This window comes from Manacus candei, unplaced genomic scaffold, assembly GCF_025592945.1.
Source record: "Manacus candei isolate 608988 ecotype Guabito, Panama unplaced genomic scaffold, ASM2559294v1 h1tg000094l, whole genome shotgun sequence".
NCBI classification, from domain to species: Eukaryota; Metazoa; Chordata; class Aves; order Passeriformes; family Pipridae; genus Manacus; species Manacus candei.
Window position 1 is genome coordinate 2,376,734 of NW_026138142.1, and position 12,365 is coordinate 2,389,098.

At 37.8% G+C, this 12,365-nt stretch overlaps 2 protein-coding genes across 2 annotated transcripts in view; one reads left to right on the forward strand and one right to left on the reverse strand.

Annotated features, from left to right (window-relative positions):
* The window catches only part of LOC127461029 (sodium channel protein type 5 subunit alpha-like), a 114,118-nt gene that overhangs the window by 42,712 nt on the left and 59,041 nt on the right, over window positions 1-12,365 (reverse strand). The gene's annotated exons all lie outside the window — the stretch shown is intronic.
* LOC127461040 (sodium channel protein type 5 subunit alpha-like) overlaps window positions 3,049-12,365 on the forward strand; it is a 30,833-nt gene continuing 21,516 nt past the window's right edge. The window contains 8 exon segments of the mRNA XM_051768282.1: window positions 3,049-3,455; window positions 4,861-4,985; window positions 6,129-6,215; window positions 7,280-7,408; window positions 7,704-7,795; window positions 9,658-9,900; window positions 10,478-10,541; window positions 11,133-11,277. Coding sequence (XP_051624242.1) covers window positions 3,183-3,455; window positions 4,861-4,985; window positions 6,129-6,215; window positions 7,280-7,408; window positions 7,704-7,795; window positions 9,658-9,900; window positions 10,478-10,541; window positions 11,133-11,277 — 1,158 coding nt within the window. The 5' untranslated portion in view covers window positions 3,049-3,182.

A 12,365-nucleotide genomic window follows, 5' to 3' on the forward strand; every position in this document is an offset into this window, starting at 1 on the left:
CAGAAACGCAGCCATGCTCTTCCCTCCATCCGTCCCCCAAGCATCCCAATGTGGGCGATGGCCAGGGAGCAAGGATGTTCTAGGGAACAGAATGGTGAAGGTGAGAAAACAAAGATTTTCTGTCTCTTTGGAGATAAAAGCCAGACAACATTAGCTTCAGAAAGCAGTGTGAAGGTTTTTTATTTTGAAGGGGATGTTGTAAGCATTTTGATTCTGTGAAATCTCAATTGCCTATTTTCTTAATTTAGATAATATGATATATTTGATCAAAATATTTAGGGATGCATATATATATGCGTGTGTGTATATATATAAAAATACGTACAGACATGTTTTTAAGTCTTAGATGTGGTTTTATTTGAAGTACAGGGAGAAGCTGCATAAGAAAACGTGCCTTTAATGTAGAATCACTATATTGCTGTAAATATGTAGCTCTTCTTATAACATCCATGTATCAGGAAATCATTTTACTAAACACTGATATATTTTTCATATTAATTACTGACTGCCTTTTGTCTTGTTTTGTTGCCTCAGATTATGCATGGCATTCCTCAAATCAGCTGTAGTACTGTTTAATCTTACTGTTATACTCATCTTGACATAACGAATTTTCTTTACCTACACAAGTCTGGAATGTCTTTCTCCCAGAAATTCTGGAAGGTGACTGGTGATTTTTTTCAGGATGTTTAAGTAATGCCCAGTCCTGCTGGTTACATACATTTCTGATTTTGGAAGTAATGAGTGATTATATTATACTATAGTAAATATTATATTAATATTTTGGTATTGTGAATAACTTTGTATATTACATTTGTTAGAAAACCAAACCAAATCAAACAACAGTCCCTCCAAAAGAATCCCCCAAAACAACCCAGTGGTAGATATTTATCCAAATAATCCAAACAAAAAGGTTTCTTGGGTTGGGGGTAGGAGTGGGAAGTGGAGAATGGGGGACAAAGTGTTAGGTGGAAGAAATGACCACGCAATTTAGAAACAGCAGTAGTCCTCTAAAATGTCCAAGTTTGATTTTATAAAGGACTAAAATCTGTTAAGTCTGCTGATAATTATTGAGACGGATAACTATTGAGATAATTATTGAAGTATTTACTTTTTTTGAAAACGGAGTAGGTGATAGCTGTAGCTTTTGGCAAGGTATTGTACAGCACAGAAAAGAGAGTTTTGTCTGTCCTGTTTCCTAAGGTGTTGCTCTGAGCTGCTTTCTCATTTTTGTCTTATTCCAGATGAAGAAATGAACACATCTTTATTCCCCTGTGGAAGATTCTACTAAATGCATCCTGAAACCAAACTAAGCAGTTAGTTTACTCTTTATTTTTTCAGATCCAGGTGCTCACAGGAAATATTTGGTGGGTGGCTCTTGAGAAGGGAATGGATAGAAATACTTTGGGACTCAGAAGTGGTTATAATACATGCTAAAACTAGATTGAAACATAAATAAGGACATTTTCTTGTTTATGTTCCTTCTAGTTTTCCTGTCTCAAGAAATTCCTCAAAAATGCCCCTTAATGACTTTGCTTGTGTTTTACTGTGCAGTTCTATGAGTTTAAATTCCACTTTTATGGACTGTTGGAGATCTAATGGTCAATAGTTTGATTGCTGTTGCCTTGCCACACCTAAAAGGAGCTCTTTGTGCTTTTAGGGAGCTGAAAGGAGTTTTGAAATTTGCATAGATGGAACCAAATCAAGGAGTTGTGTGTAAGGCTTGAATCTTTTTTTTTTCAATTCAAAAGTCTAAATCTGTTAGTTATAACCTCTAGATTCAGTCTTCATTTTTTTCAAAAATTCAGCTCCCAAATCCTTAATATTAAACCAATGTTTGCATTTGCTAAAACAGATTTCTTTGCTTCCTTTATTACAGTCAATATAGCTCCCTAAAAGCTCAGTCTCTCTATTGTCCTTAAAATTGCTTTGAAGATCAACTCGATCTTCTTAGAGTTATTAAAAGTTAAAAAAAAAAAACAAGAAAGAGCATCTTGATTTTCACTTTGTCTTTTGAGCTTTCAATTGGAAATGGGTCTGTGTGGTTTGGCAAAGTACCAGTTCTTTGGTTATATGCTTCCATTTTGTTACCATGACAAATTCTAATCTCTAAGCTGTGGTTCCTGATCAGATCTGAACTTGCTTGTAAAGTCCCAGAGGAGGAAAAAAAAAACACCCAAGTCCCATAAACCCAAATAAAATGGTTGTGCAAAGATTATTGTTTGCATATTCTTTAAAAAGAATATATTGGCATCTGAAGAAGAGAGCAGTAATTACCAGAGGTTATTGATTCCCTAACACCTATGGTCCATAAGTGAACTCACAAGACAGAAATAGCACAGCTGGACCTCAGCAATGAAAAATGCAGAGTGTTTCAAAGAATTAGGTGTTGATCTTTGTTGGGAGTTTGTTTTACATTACTCTTTCTTTTAAATGAATGAGCTTCTAGTTGGTTTTGCCTTATATCCTGGGTGCCTCAAACAGAGCAAACACAGGGGTGGCCTCCCTCACATGGGGCACAGCGTGCAGTTCTGGCCCCCACAATTTAGGAAGGATGTGAAGGTCCTTGAATGCACCCAGAGGAGGGCAAAAAGGCTGGTGGGAGGGCTGGAAGGAATGTCCTGTGAGGAGGGGCTGAAGGGTTTGGACTTGTCTAGTTTGGAGAAGAGGAGGCCAAGGGGTGACCTCAACACTCTCTACGGTTTCCTGAGGAGGGGAAGTGGAGAGGGAGGTGCTGAGCTTCTCTCCCTGGTATCCAGTGACAGCATGTGTGGGAATGGTACAAAGCTGCACTTGGGGTGGGTTGGGGTGAGACATTAGGAAGCCTTTCTTTACCAAGAGAGTGGTTGAACACTGGAACAGGCTTCCTGGAGGGGTGGTCCATGCCCAAAGCCTGTCAGTGCTCAAGAGGCACTGGGAGAGTGCCCTTAGGAACAGCTTTAACATGGTCAGCCCTGAGTTGCTCAGACAGTTGCATTGGTTAGTTGTTGTGGGTCCCTTCCGACTGAAATTCCTCTTCTACTCTATTCTATTATATTTTGATGTGGGGTTTCATAGAAGTCAGAAATCATTTATCTAACAGATAGTAGTCTAAAACTGTGTATTATTTCTGTTATTTTCTAATTGTTCATAGCTTTTTTTCTTCAATTGCCTCTAGCACTGGAAACAAACCTTCAGAAGGAAAAATGGATCGCTTGTCTTGGTCATCAGAAGCTAACAGCTTTCGACGTTTCACCCCTGAGTCCTTGGCAGCAATTGAGCAAAGAATTGCTGAGAAAAAAAAGCAGCCAGACAAAGAAAAAGAGAAGCATAAGGACCAAGGAGTTGAAGAAGAACAACTTACTCCCCGGCTTGATCTGCAAATCTACAAAAAGCTGCCATCCCTTTATGGGGACATTCCATCAGAGCTCATTGGGGAGCCCCTGAAGGATTTTGATCCATACTACAGTGATCACAAGGTTAAAACTTCCAAAAGCATTTCTTTGATTTAACTTTGTTGAACTCTTAGGGGATAGTAAAAGCTCTAGTTGGGAGATGCTGGGTTTTGATTGTTGTGCAGACAGGTCTTTTAACATTCCTGACATCTTTTGGGGCGGGAGTCCTGAGGTGTGCTCTGCTTTATGGCATGAAGAGGTATCTTCAGTTCCAGTCAGCAGTCAGATTTAATTATGAGAACATAATACACACTTCTACAGGAAATATATTCTGGGATAAGGGATGCTCTGTTTTGCAGAGCAATTTCTGTGATGCCTGTGGTATAAGCAGTGCCTGTCCAAGAGTAGATAATTTTCGAATTGCAGATGCTTTCACTGAATTACAAAGATTATACCAATTAGGGGAGGCATATTGGAGATATTTCCAGCACTCTGCTTAGCAAACCCATGTATTTACATTGCTGTAAATTAATTTTCTGCTATTTTATGTCTCGTTGGCTTTGTTTATTGTGTCATATTTATATTGCAAATCCTCCATGCGATTGCAAAGGGGTTGGTGTTGTTGCCTGGGGGAGTGTCTAAAGTAGATGATGTAGGAATCCCTTCTCAATTAAGTGTCTGTTGTATGATTGCTTACTGTTGAGGGGGACTTGACCTGAAGAGCAGGAGGTTCCATGCAGTGCTGTGCTGCTGTCTTTATGAAATGACCAGCAAGGCATTGGAATATAATAATTGAATGGGAGAACATGCAGAAGACTTTGTTCTTCCAGAGATTTGTTTTCTCCAAGTAATCAAAGTAATAGTGTTGATGAAGAGAAACTGAGGCTGATTCAATTGAAGAATGTACATTAGGAAACTGTGTTTTTCATTCATGATATTTCATTTTTACGTGTAGCACAAGTACGGAGCTGTGTAGAACTTGAGGTAGCTGAGAAGGAATTTACAGAGCTGCTTGATAATTTGGGGATACTTCAAATTTTTAATTTTTCCTGTGGATGTCAGGGATTCTGGCAGTCCTACCCAATGTGTATTTTGTAAATAAGGTTTTGTAGCCTATAAAACTATCCAAGAGTAAGGTACTTTGGAGTGTGACTGTGACAATTTTTGCAGTCCTAGAATAGTAATTACTAGTTAATTGCTTTAAGAAATTTAATTACTTTGACCAAGTGAATATGATCGCTTGCTCTTCACACTCATTCTCATGACTGCTTCTTCCTCTCAGGCAGTAATGCACTTTTATAGAGTTGCTGTCTTTCCTTCCAAATGTGTATGGCCAGGTCACAGCTCCAAGTAAGAAAACGGGAAAGCTTTTCTCATAATTGCAGTTTTATATAGTTCTAGATGCAGACTTGAAAATCTGAACATTTACTTTTTGGGGAAATTTTAATTCCTTTAAATATTTCTTATCCTATGAATCTTTTCTTTGTAGACTTTTATGGTGCTAAACAAACAGAGGACTATTTTCCGGTTTACTGCCACACCTGCCTTGTGTATATTTGGTCCTTTTAATCCAATCAGAAAAGCAGCAATTAAAATTCTGACCAATTCATATCCTTTCATTGGTTTCCCTTATTTGAATTTTAAAATATTCTGTACCATTTTCTGTCATTCTATTCCTTTCTTTATATTAATGTGAACATAAGCTCTGATATAGTTATGGCTGATAGAGATATTTTAAAAGTTATATTGAATCTAATGTTACAACAGCTGAGATATTTCCATGATGTTGATACAAGCTGATATTTAAAATCAATTTTGCAGATAGTGGTATGAAACAACCTTTAGAGGCTATTGTATGACATTGCAGCCCTTTTCCAGAACTTGTTCGAAATCTCTGCTCTGGTCACAAGGTTAAATTAAAAACACACAAACTAACAAGCAAAGCAAACCAGGGACTCCCTAGTTATTAAGATATGAAAGATGGGATTTATGGTGAAGCTTTGCTGAAAGAGTCTCATGTTTTCCTAAGAAATACATTCCACACTCAAGTTTAGAATGTTCTGAAGAGTGCCCATCTTTTGTATTTTTGAAACAATACAACTGTAGTTTGGAAAATATCAGAATGTGAAGGATTTGCAGATGCAAAACCACCAAGTGAGTAGTTTCTGCTTTTTCTGCTAAACATCTCTACTTATTTGGAATTATTAGTTCTTAAAAATAGACCCTTTTAGTGGAACTTATGTCAGACTCTGAATGTGTATTCCTAGTATTAGAAATTACTAAATTTACTATTCACTTTCAATTAAACCTTACATTTAAGAACAATGTTTATTTAAAAAACACCCCAAACAGTTTTATTAGATGGCAGGTGAACTGTCATGAATGTTTTTTCTTATGCACGTTTTCACTGCCTACCACATAAAGTGAGAAAGCTTTCTGAACTCCTGCAGAGTAGAGGGGTGTTTTGCTAACATGTGGATATGGAATCCCAGTTTCAAAGAACATTGGTTATTATTAATGAAGCTTTTTCAACTGGTTTTCATTAATTTATGTTTCTCATCTCTTCTGTTAAACATATTATGTCCCACTTAAGGTCTAACTTAATTTCTCTGGAAAACACATGAAATGTCCTGAGCATATTCAAAACCAAAGTTGTTATTTGAATGCCTGTATGCTTTTTGTGTGGAAAACAGGACCTTCTGTGAACTTCATTGTTTTATAATGTAGCATTTTTTTCCTTAACTTACTATTCACATGTTTTGCTGTCTTTATTTTATGTACCGTGTTATTCAATTGTGTGCTTATGACTGTACCTGATATTCCACTACCACTCATCTGGATTGAGTAAGTATCTCAGTGGCTCTATGTTCCCTCTTTTTCCATGGATACTAACATGCAGGACGGAAAAATTTAAACAATGTGGTGATCTAATTCAGGGCCTTGAAAATTCTCAGTCAGACCTCTGAGGAAGATTGAGGATTGTTATTATATCTCCCAGTCTTTGGTGGAGCTTCAGTGCCTTTTCTCAGAGGCTCACACCATGTACCCTTTCCTCTGTGTTGGCTAATTTTGCTATCTGCTGTGGCATAGAAGGTTGACCCATTTTTTCTTTCAAGGAATGAGCCTTTTAGAGAGACTGTGGGGTCGAATTCTAACTTAATATCTCTCCTTCTACAGCAATAACCTGAATGTCTGTTATGGTTGGCTCATGCAAAAACTAGAAAGGGATAAATATGCATTCTGTTCTTTCTTCCTGTTTCCTGGTGACACTCCTGGGTCAGTTGTTCCCATTAGAAAGGCATCTCTTTGTAATGGCTTGCTACCCTTTGTACTTGTGCACTGTATCCAGTGCAACTTGACTTGTTGTTCTAGAATTAAATCTTGAAAATGACCCCGGAGCCCCTTTTATCTTGGGGTAAGCATGGTGATAAGAAGAGCTTAATTTTCTGTAGGTTTACTTTCCACGATAGAGTTTTTCTCAGACTAAATGTGTAAAATGTGCAAACTTTACAGTTCAATTTTTTGTTCAATTGCTCTTTCGTTCTATTGTTCTGTCAGAATGTCGAGGCTTTGAAATTTTCCAACCTGCTTTAGAATATAAACACAGTGTTAAAAATGTTTGCTAAGGAAGTGTGAGCTATCCTTCACCCAGAAATAGAATCGTATGCTTCTGTGAACTTTTGTGGTTACAGATTTACTACCTGCAGTCTTACTAGAACTGAGGAACACATCTTCTTATAGCCATGATGCTTCTGCAAGTAGCGTAACCAGGCCTATTTTACTTCACATTGTCTACCTTTACTCCATGTAGGGGTTAAATCTTAGGAAATGCCTGAATGTGCCTGAATGTGACTCAATCTCATTAATATTTTTATTTCTATATTCTTAATATACTCTTTCCTCCTCAGATGCGTTTTTACTGGCATATATACTATTGAAATATTAATAAAAATAGTAGCAAGAGGATTTGTTTGGAATGAATTTACCTTCCTTCGAGATCCGTGGAACTGCTTGGATCTTTCTATTGTTATCATAATGTAAGTAAAACTCAGTTTTGTTTTACACTCGAGGGACAAAACAACAGATAAAGCACTATCTGATGTTTCTGAAATTCCTTGAAGTGTTTGGCATCCTACCTGCTAAAGAGTTACTGTGCTTGAACCACCATTTGCATATGTGCAAAGAGAAAAATAGTCATAGACTGGCTCAACAGGGTTATGGTTTGAAAGTTACATCCTTGCCATTCAGTTATATTTTATAGGCTTTTTAGTTATTTTTTTAGTTTTTTTAGTTATTTTTTTACAGTTATTTTTTATTGGTTTTATTTTATAGGCACGTTGCTGTATTTATAATTATAGGCAATGTTTCACTTTTTGCATCTGTCAGAGTGCTGAGGACTTTGAAAGCCATTTCAGTAATACCAGGTAAGGAACAATCTTACTGCTATCCTCTCCATTTCACCAGTGTGCTAATTCTGATTCCTCTCCTGTTCTTGTCCTCAGCTTTCTGGTCCCCTTCTGTGACTGCTGATGGGATCTCAAGGTGTGACTGTTTTACAGTCTGTAGTAACTCTCAGCAGTATCCTAACAGAATTATTTTAATCATCTTTCCTCCAAATGGTTTTGACAAAGGCAAATTTAATTTCTGCACTTTTTATCCCATCACTAATGTTCAATTTCAATTAGCCCGTTTCCCTTTTCTTTTTACCTTAGTCTTCCTGGAGCAGCCTCCTCTATTTGATGTGTTCTCTTAACACAATATGGTTATACCCCCATATTTCTGTTTCCTTAGCTTAACTAGCTTGCTAAGATTCAGTGGCTTAATCTTCTCTGGTTTCTTCCCGAGAATGCTGACTTCACAATATTTGAGACTTTCATTTGTTTCCTTGCTGACCACAGCCACTATCTGGATTCAGTGCAATACTTTCAGCAGTATGTTGCATATACCATCCAGATACTTGATATGTTTCCAAGTCATGCCCCTAACTAGGATACCAAAGGATGATTTCAGGGTCTACCTGCAAAAATTCATTTGAAAATCTATCAATGACTATATATATTGTCATATATATAGTAACTTTACCTATTCTATGTAATTGCAAATATAGTTTTGATTTTGCTCTGGAATTGTAGCAGGAATTAAACATAGAAAGTGTTTAATTTTATTGTCAAACCACATGAAATACTTTTCCTTTCATATTCAGCATGGAGAACAGAGATCAAGTATAATTTGACTTTTTTTTCTTATGAAAAATCCTGGATATCACTGTCTGCTTATATCATACCTCAGATTCAATGATTCTGCCTCAATATTGGTCTTTAGTTTTTATATAAGGCATTTTCTCAGAATCCCAGAATGGTTGAGTTTGAAAGGGACATCTGGAGGTCGTCTGGTCCAGCCTCACTGCCCAAGCAGGGCCACTGAGAGCTGGTTACCCAAGTCCAGACAGCTTTTGTGAATCTCCAAGGATTGAAACTCCAGAACCTCCCTGGGTAACCCGTGCCAGTGCTCAGTCACCCTCTCAGTAGAAAAGTGGTTCCTGATGCTCAGATGGAACATCCCATGTCTCGGTTTGTGCCCATGGCCTCTGGCCCTGGCACTGGGCACCACTGAAAAGCGCCTGGATCCATCCTCTTTGCACTCTCCCTTCAGATTTGTGCATCCATGGAGGAGATCCCCCTTGAGCCCTCTCTCCTCCAGGCTGACCAGGCCCAGCTCAGCCTTTCCTCGTGGCAGAGTTGCTCCAGTCCCTTCCCCATGTTTGTGGCCATTTGCTGGACTCTGCAGTGTGTCCATGGGCCAGAACTGGAGCCAGTAGTCCAGCTGTGGCCCCACCAGGGCTGGGTAGAGAGGAACAATCACCTCCCTTGACCTGTTGGCCATGCTTTGCCTAACACAGCCCAGGAAACAGTCACCCTCTTTGTCATTGTAATGTGTATTTGGCCCAGGGTGAAGTACTTGTTTAGTGTTAATCAAGCACAGAAATCTGTCCATTTTTATTAAAGTTTGTAAGACTTTGCTAAGATACCATCCTAATTTAGAATTTGCAAGATAGCAAAATTAGTGTTAGTACTAAACAGAAGCCAAAGAAGTTATGATTAGGAAATTTAAGGAAAAATGCTTTACTCACTGCTATGCTTTGTTTTACCTCATTTAATACTCAGAAGTTACATACCAAGTTACTCTGATTGTTTTCAACATCCTTGCAACTACTGTGTCTTGTCATATGGGAATGTCACTGCATTCCTCTTCTCATTTTGCATATTACTGGATCTTATTTTTCTAGGTCTGAAAATCATCGTAAATTCACTTGTTGAATCTGTTAAGAAACTTGCTGACATGATGATCTTTACTATATTTTGCTTGAGTATATTTGCCCTAATAGGCCTCCAGCTTTTTATGGGCAATTTAAGATTCAAATGTGTCCTCAATAATACTGTGTACAATGACTCATTATGTAAGGATCCCAAGATCTATGTACCAAGTGATGAAGGTAAATGTTATTCTTTTCTCTCTTTACATAAGTTGTGTATCTTCCTATGAATGTCTTGAATTTCAGAGGTATGTTAAACTAAAGTTGCATGTATTTCTCCCAAGAAGGAAAACCCTTCCATTTGCACGAGTCTTAATATGAAGTCTCTGGGACCAGTGAATGTGAAATTAGTGAATCTTGGATTTGGAGAAAGATCAGCAGTCTGTGGGATAGATGGGGCTGAGTTTTCTATAAGCATTTGCCCTTTTACCTGTGCACGGTACAGGGGTCCTAATTTTAGGGGTACTGCAAAGGGAATGGTTATTTTCCCATCACTTTTTCTGTATTTCAGGGATTTTGCCTACTTCTCACAGCAATTCTTACTTTTAGCAGAGACCAAATGAAATCTTACATTGTGAGTTGTGCAGTAAATAGTTGCCACTTTTTTTAGTCTGTCATAGAGACAGATTTGCTGAGAATCAGCCCTATACATCCTTTGTTGTGAAAGGATCCTTCCCAGAGCTTTGATCCATCAGGGGGTTTATCAAGTGCAGTAAATGTATGGTTTCGTGTCAGAAGGCTGTGCAAACTGACAACTTCTGATTTTATGATTCCTTGATTTATTTTTTATTAGATATCTGCCACAGAATGAATGGCTCTTCTGACATATTGCTCTGTGGCTTCAGTTCAGATCCTGAGTAAGTGACCAAAGCAGTTTTAGTACTTTCTTAATTTGTTCCTCCAGATGTGCTGTGGTTTTATTTCTGGTCTAAAGGAATGGTGAGGATTTTTCAGGAAGATAGGGTGCATGTGTGTCGTTAAAGGCATATATTTCACCTCAGAAAAAGAATGAAGTACAAGGATGCAACCAGTTATGTATGTAATTTGTTGCTAACCACTGAGAATGTAATGGTAAGGTAGAATGATGTAAATGAGGAGAAGAAGAGATCAGTAAAGACCTGTTAGAGATTAATAAACTCTCCTCTCTTCATCTTGGTGAATTTTTTAGAAGTAAAATAATTCCATTTTCCCCCTCTCTGTGTATTTGTTTGCACATATCCTACATCAGGGTAGAGTCCTAAACTAAGATTTCTGTCCAGTTTACTATGATTAGGCAAATGGCTTTCTATGATGGTTTGATATAAATCAGCCCTTCTGGTAGAATTAAATTGGGGAATTATGAAATGGACTTTCAGATAAACTGAACAAATTTGGTGTTGTCTATTGGGTGCTTTCGGGTGCTGTTAAATCTCCATGTAAGTATTGTTTAATCTTTATTTTGTGGTTAGGAAAGAGTGCCCAGAAAACTATACCTGCCAGAAGATTGGGCAGAATCCTGACTTTGGTTATACAAGTTTTGATCATTTTGGCTGGGCCTTCCTCTCTGTATTCCGTCTGATGACACAGGATTCCTGGGAGCGTCTCTACAGACAGGTGGGTACTTCTATTACCTGATAGAATGACTTGACACATGCAATTCAGAGCCACTAGAAAAACCTCTGCTGGTTTTAACCTTACTGACAGCACATTTCCTTCAAAATCCATGTAAATATTAAGGGAGTAGGTTCAAGTGACTAAGTTGTAACACCTTCTGCAAGGGACATGGAATGGGAGCAATCCTGTTGGGAATGCCCACAGTTCTGTAGGAGAACACGCTGGGGTCAGTGGTTAAGAGTGAAATATGAGTATGGAACCACCCAAGGATTGGGATATACAGCAGATCCAACCAGTGAGCTCACTGCTGCTGCAGGGAGCGTGAGGACTTGTTGCCTTCTCTGTTCCTCTTCCTTTTAAGTCCTGACTCCTCACCAAACCTTTTGGCTCAACACTTTAGTTTCAGATCATTTTTGACAACTGATTTTAAAAATTTGGAGGCTTAATGTTTTGATTCACAGAGTTGAATGTAACTTTTGAATTCTGGTGGGTTTTTTTTCAGAAATGCTATAAAAATGCATGCAGACAACTTTCTGGATCCCTTATGTCTATGCAATGCCTTTGCTAGACAAGAATTATCCTCTGCCTTGTCCACTTTAACTTTTTTTTCCATCAACCTTTTTTAAGACTTCTTTTTTAGAATAGATATAACTTATTTTTGTCATTTAAATGTCTCAGAGCTTAATTTTGAGCCATCTCCTCTGCTGCCATTTAAGCAAATGTAAGAGTAAGATAATCACTCTCAATATTGACTCTTGATTCTGTAATTATAACATCTTTCATGGTTGTTTAGATAATCCCATCTTTATTTCTGAGTTTCATTAATTTCTTCTGTAGTCACCTCTATAGCTCTTCACTGGTGAAGTTGTCTTCTCATAACTTAACCTTTGATGTTCATTTACCCGATTTGCTGGGAGATATTTAATTGAATTTAATTTTAAGAATGGGTCATATTAATTCTTCTGTGCAGTTTAAGGTATTGTTATGAATATTTGAGGTGTTATGCTAGAAAGAAAACATGGTGTGAACATAAAGAGGATTTTAAGAGCTGAAATCCATTTTCTTCAAGGCTGAGGGAACTCTTGACT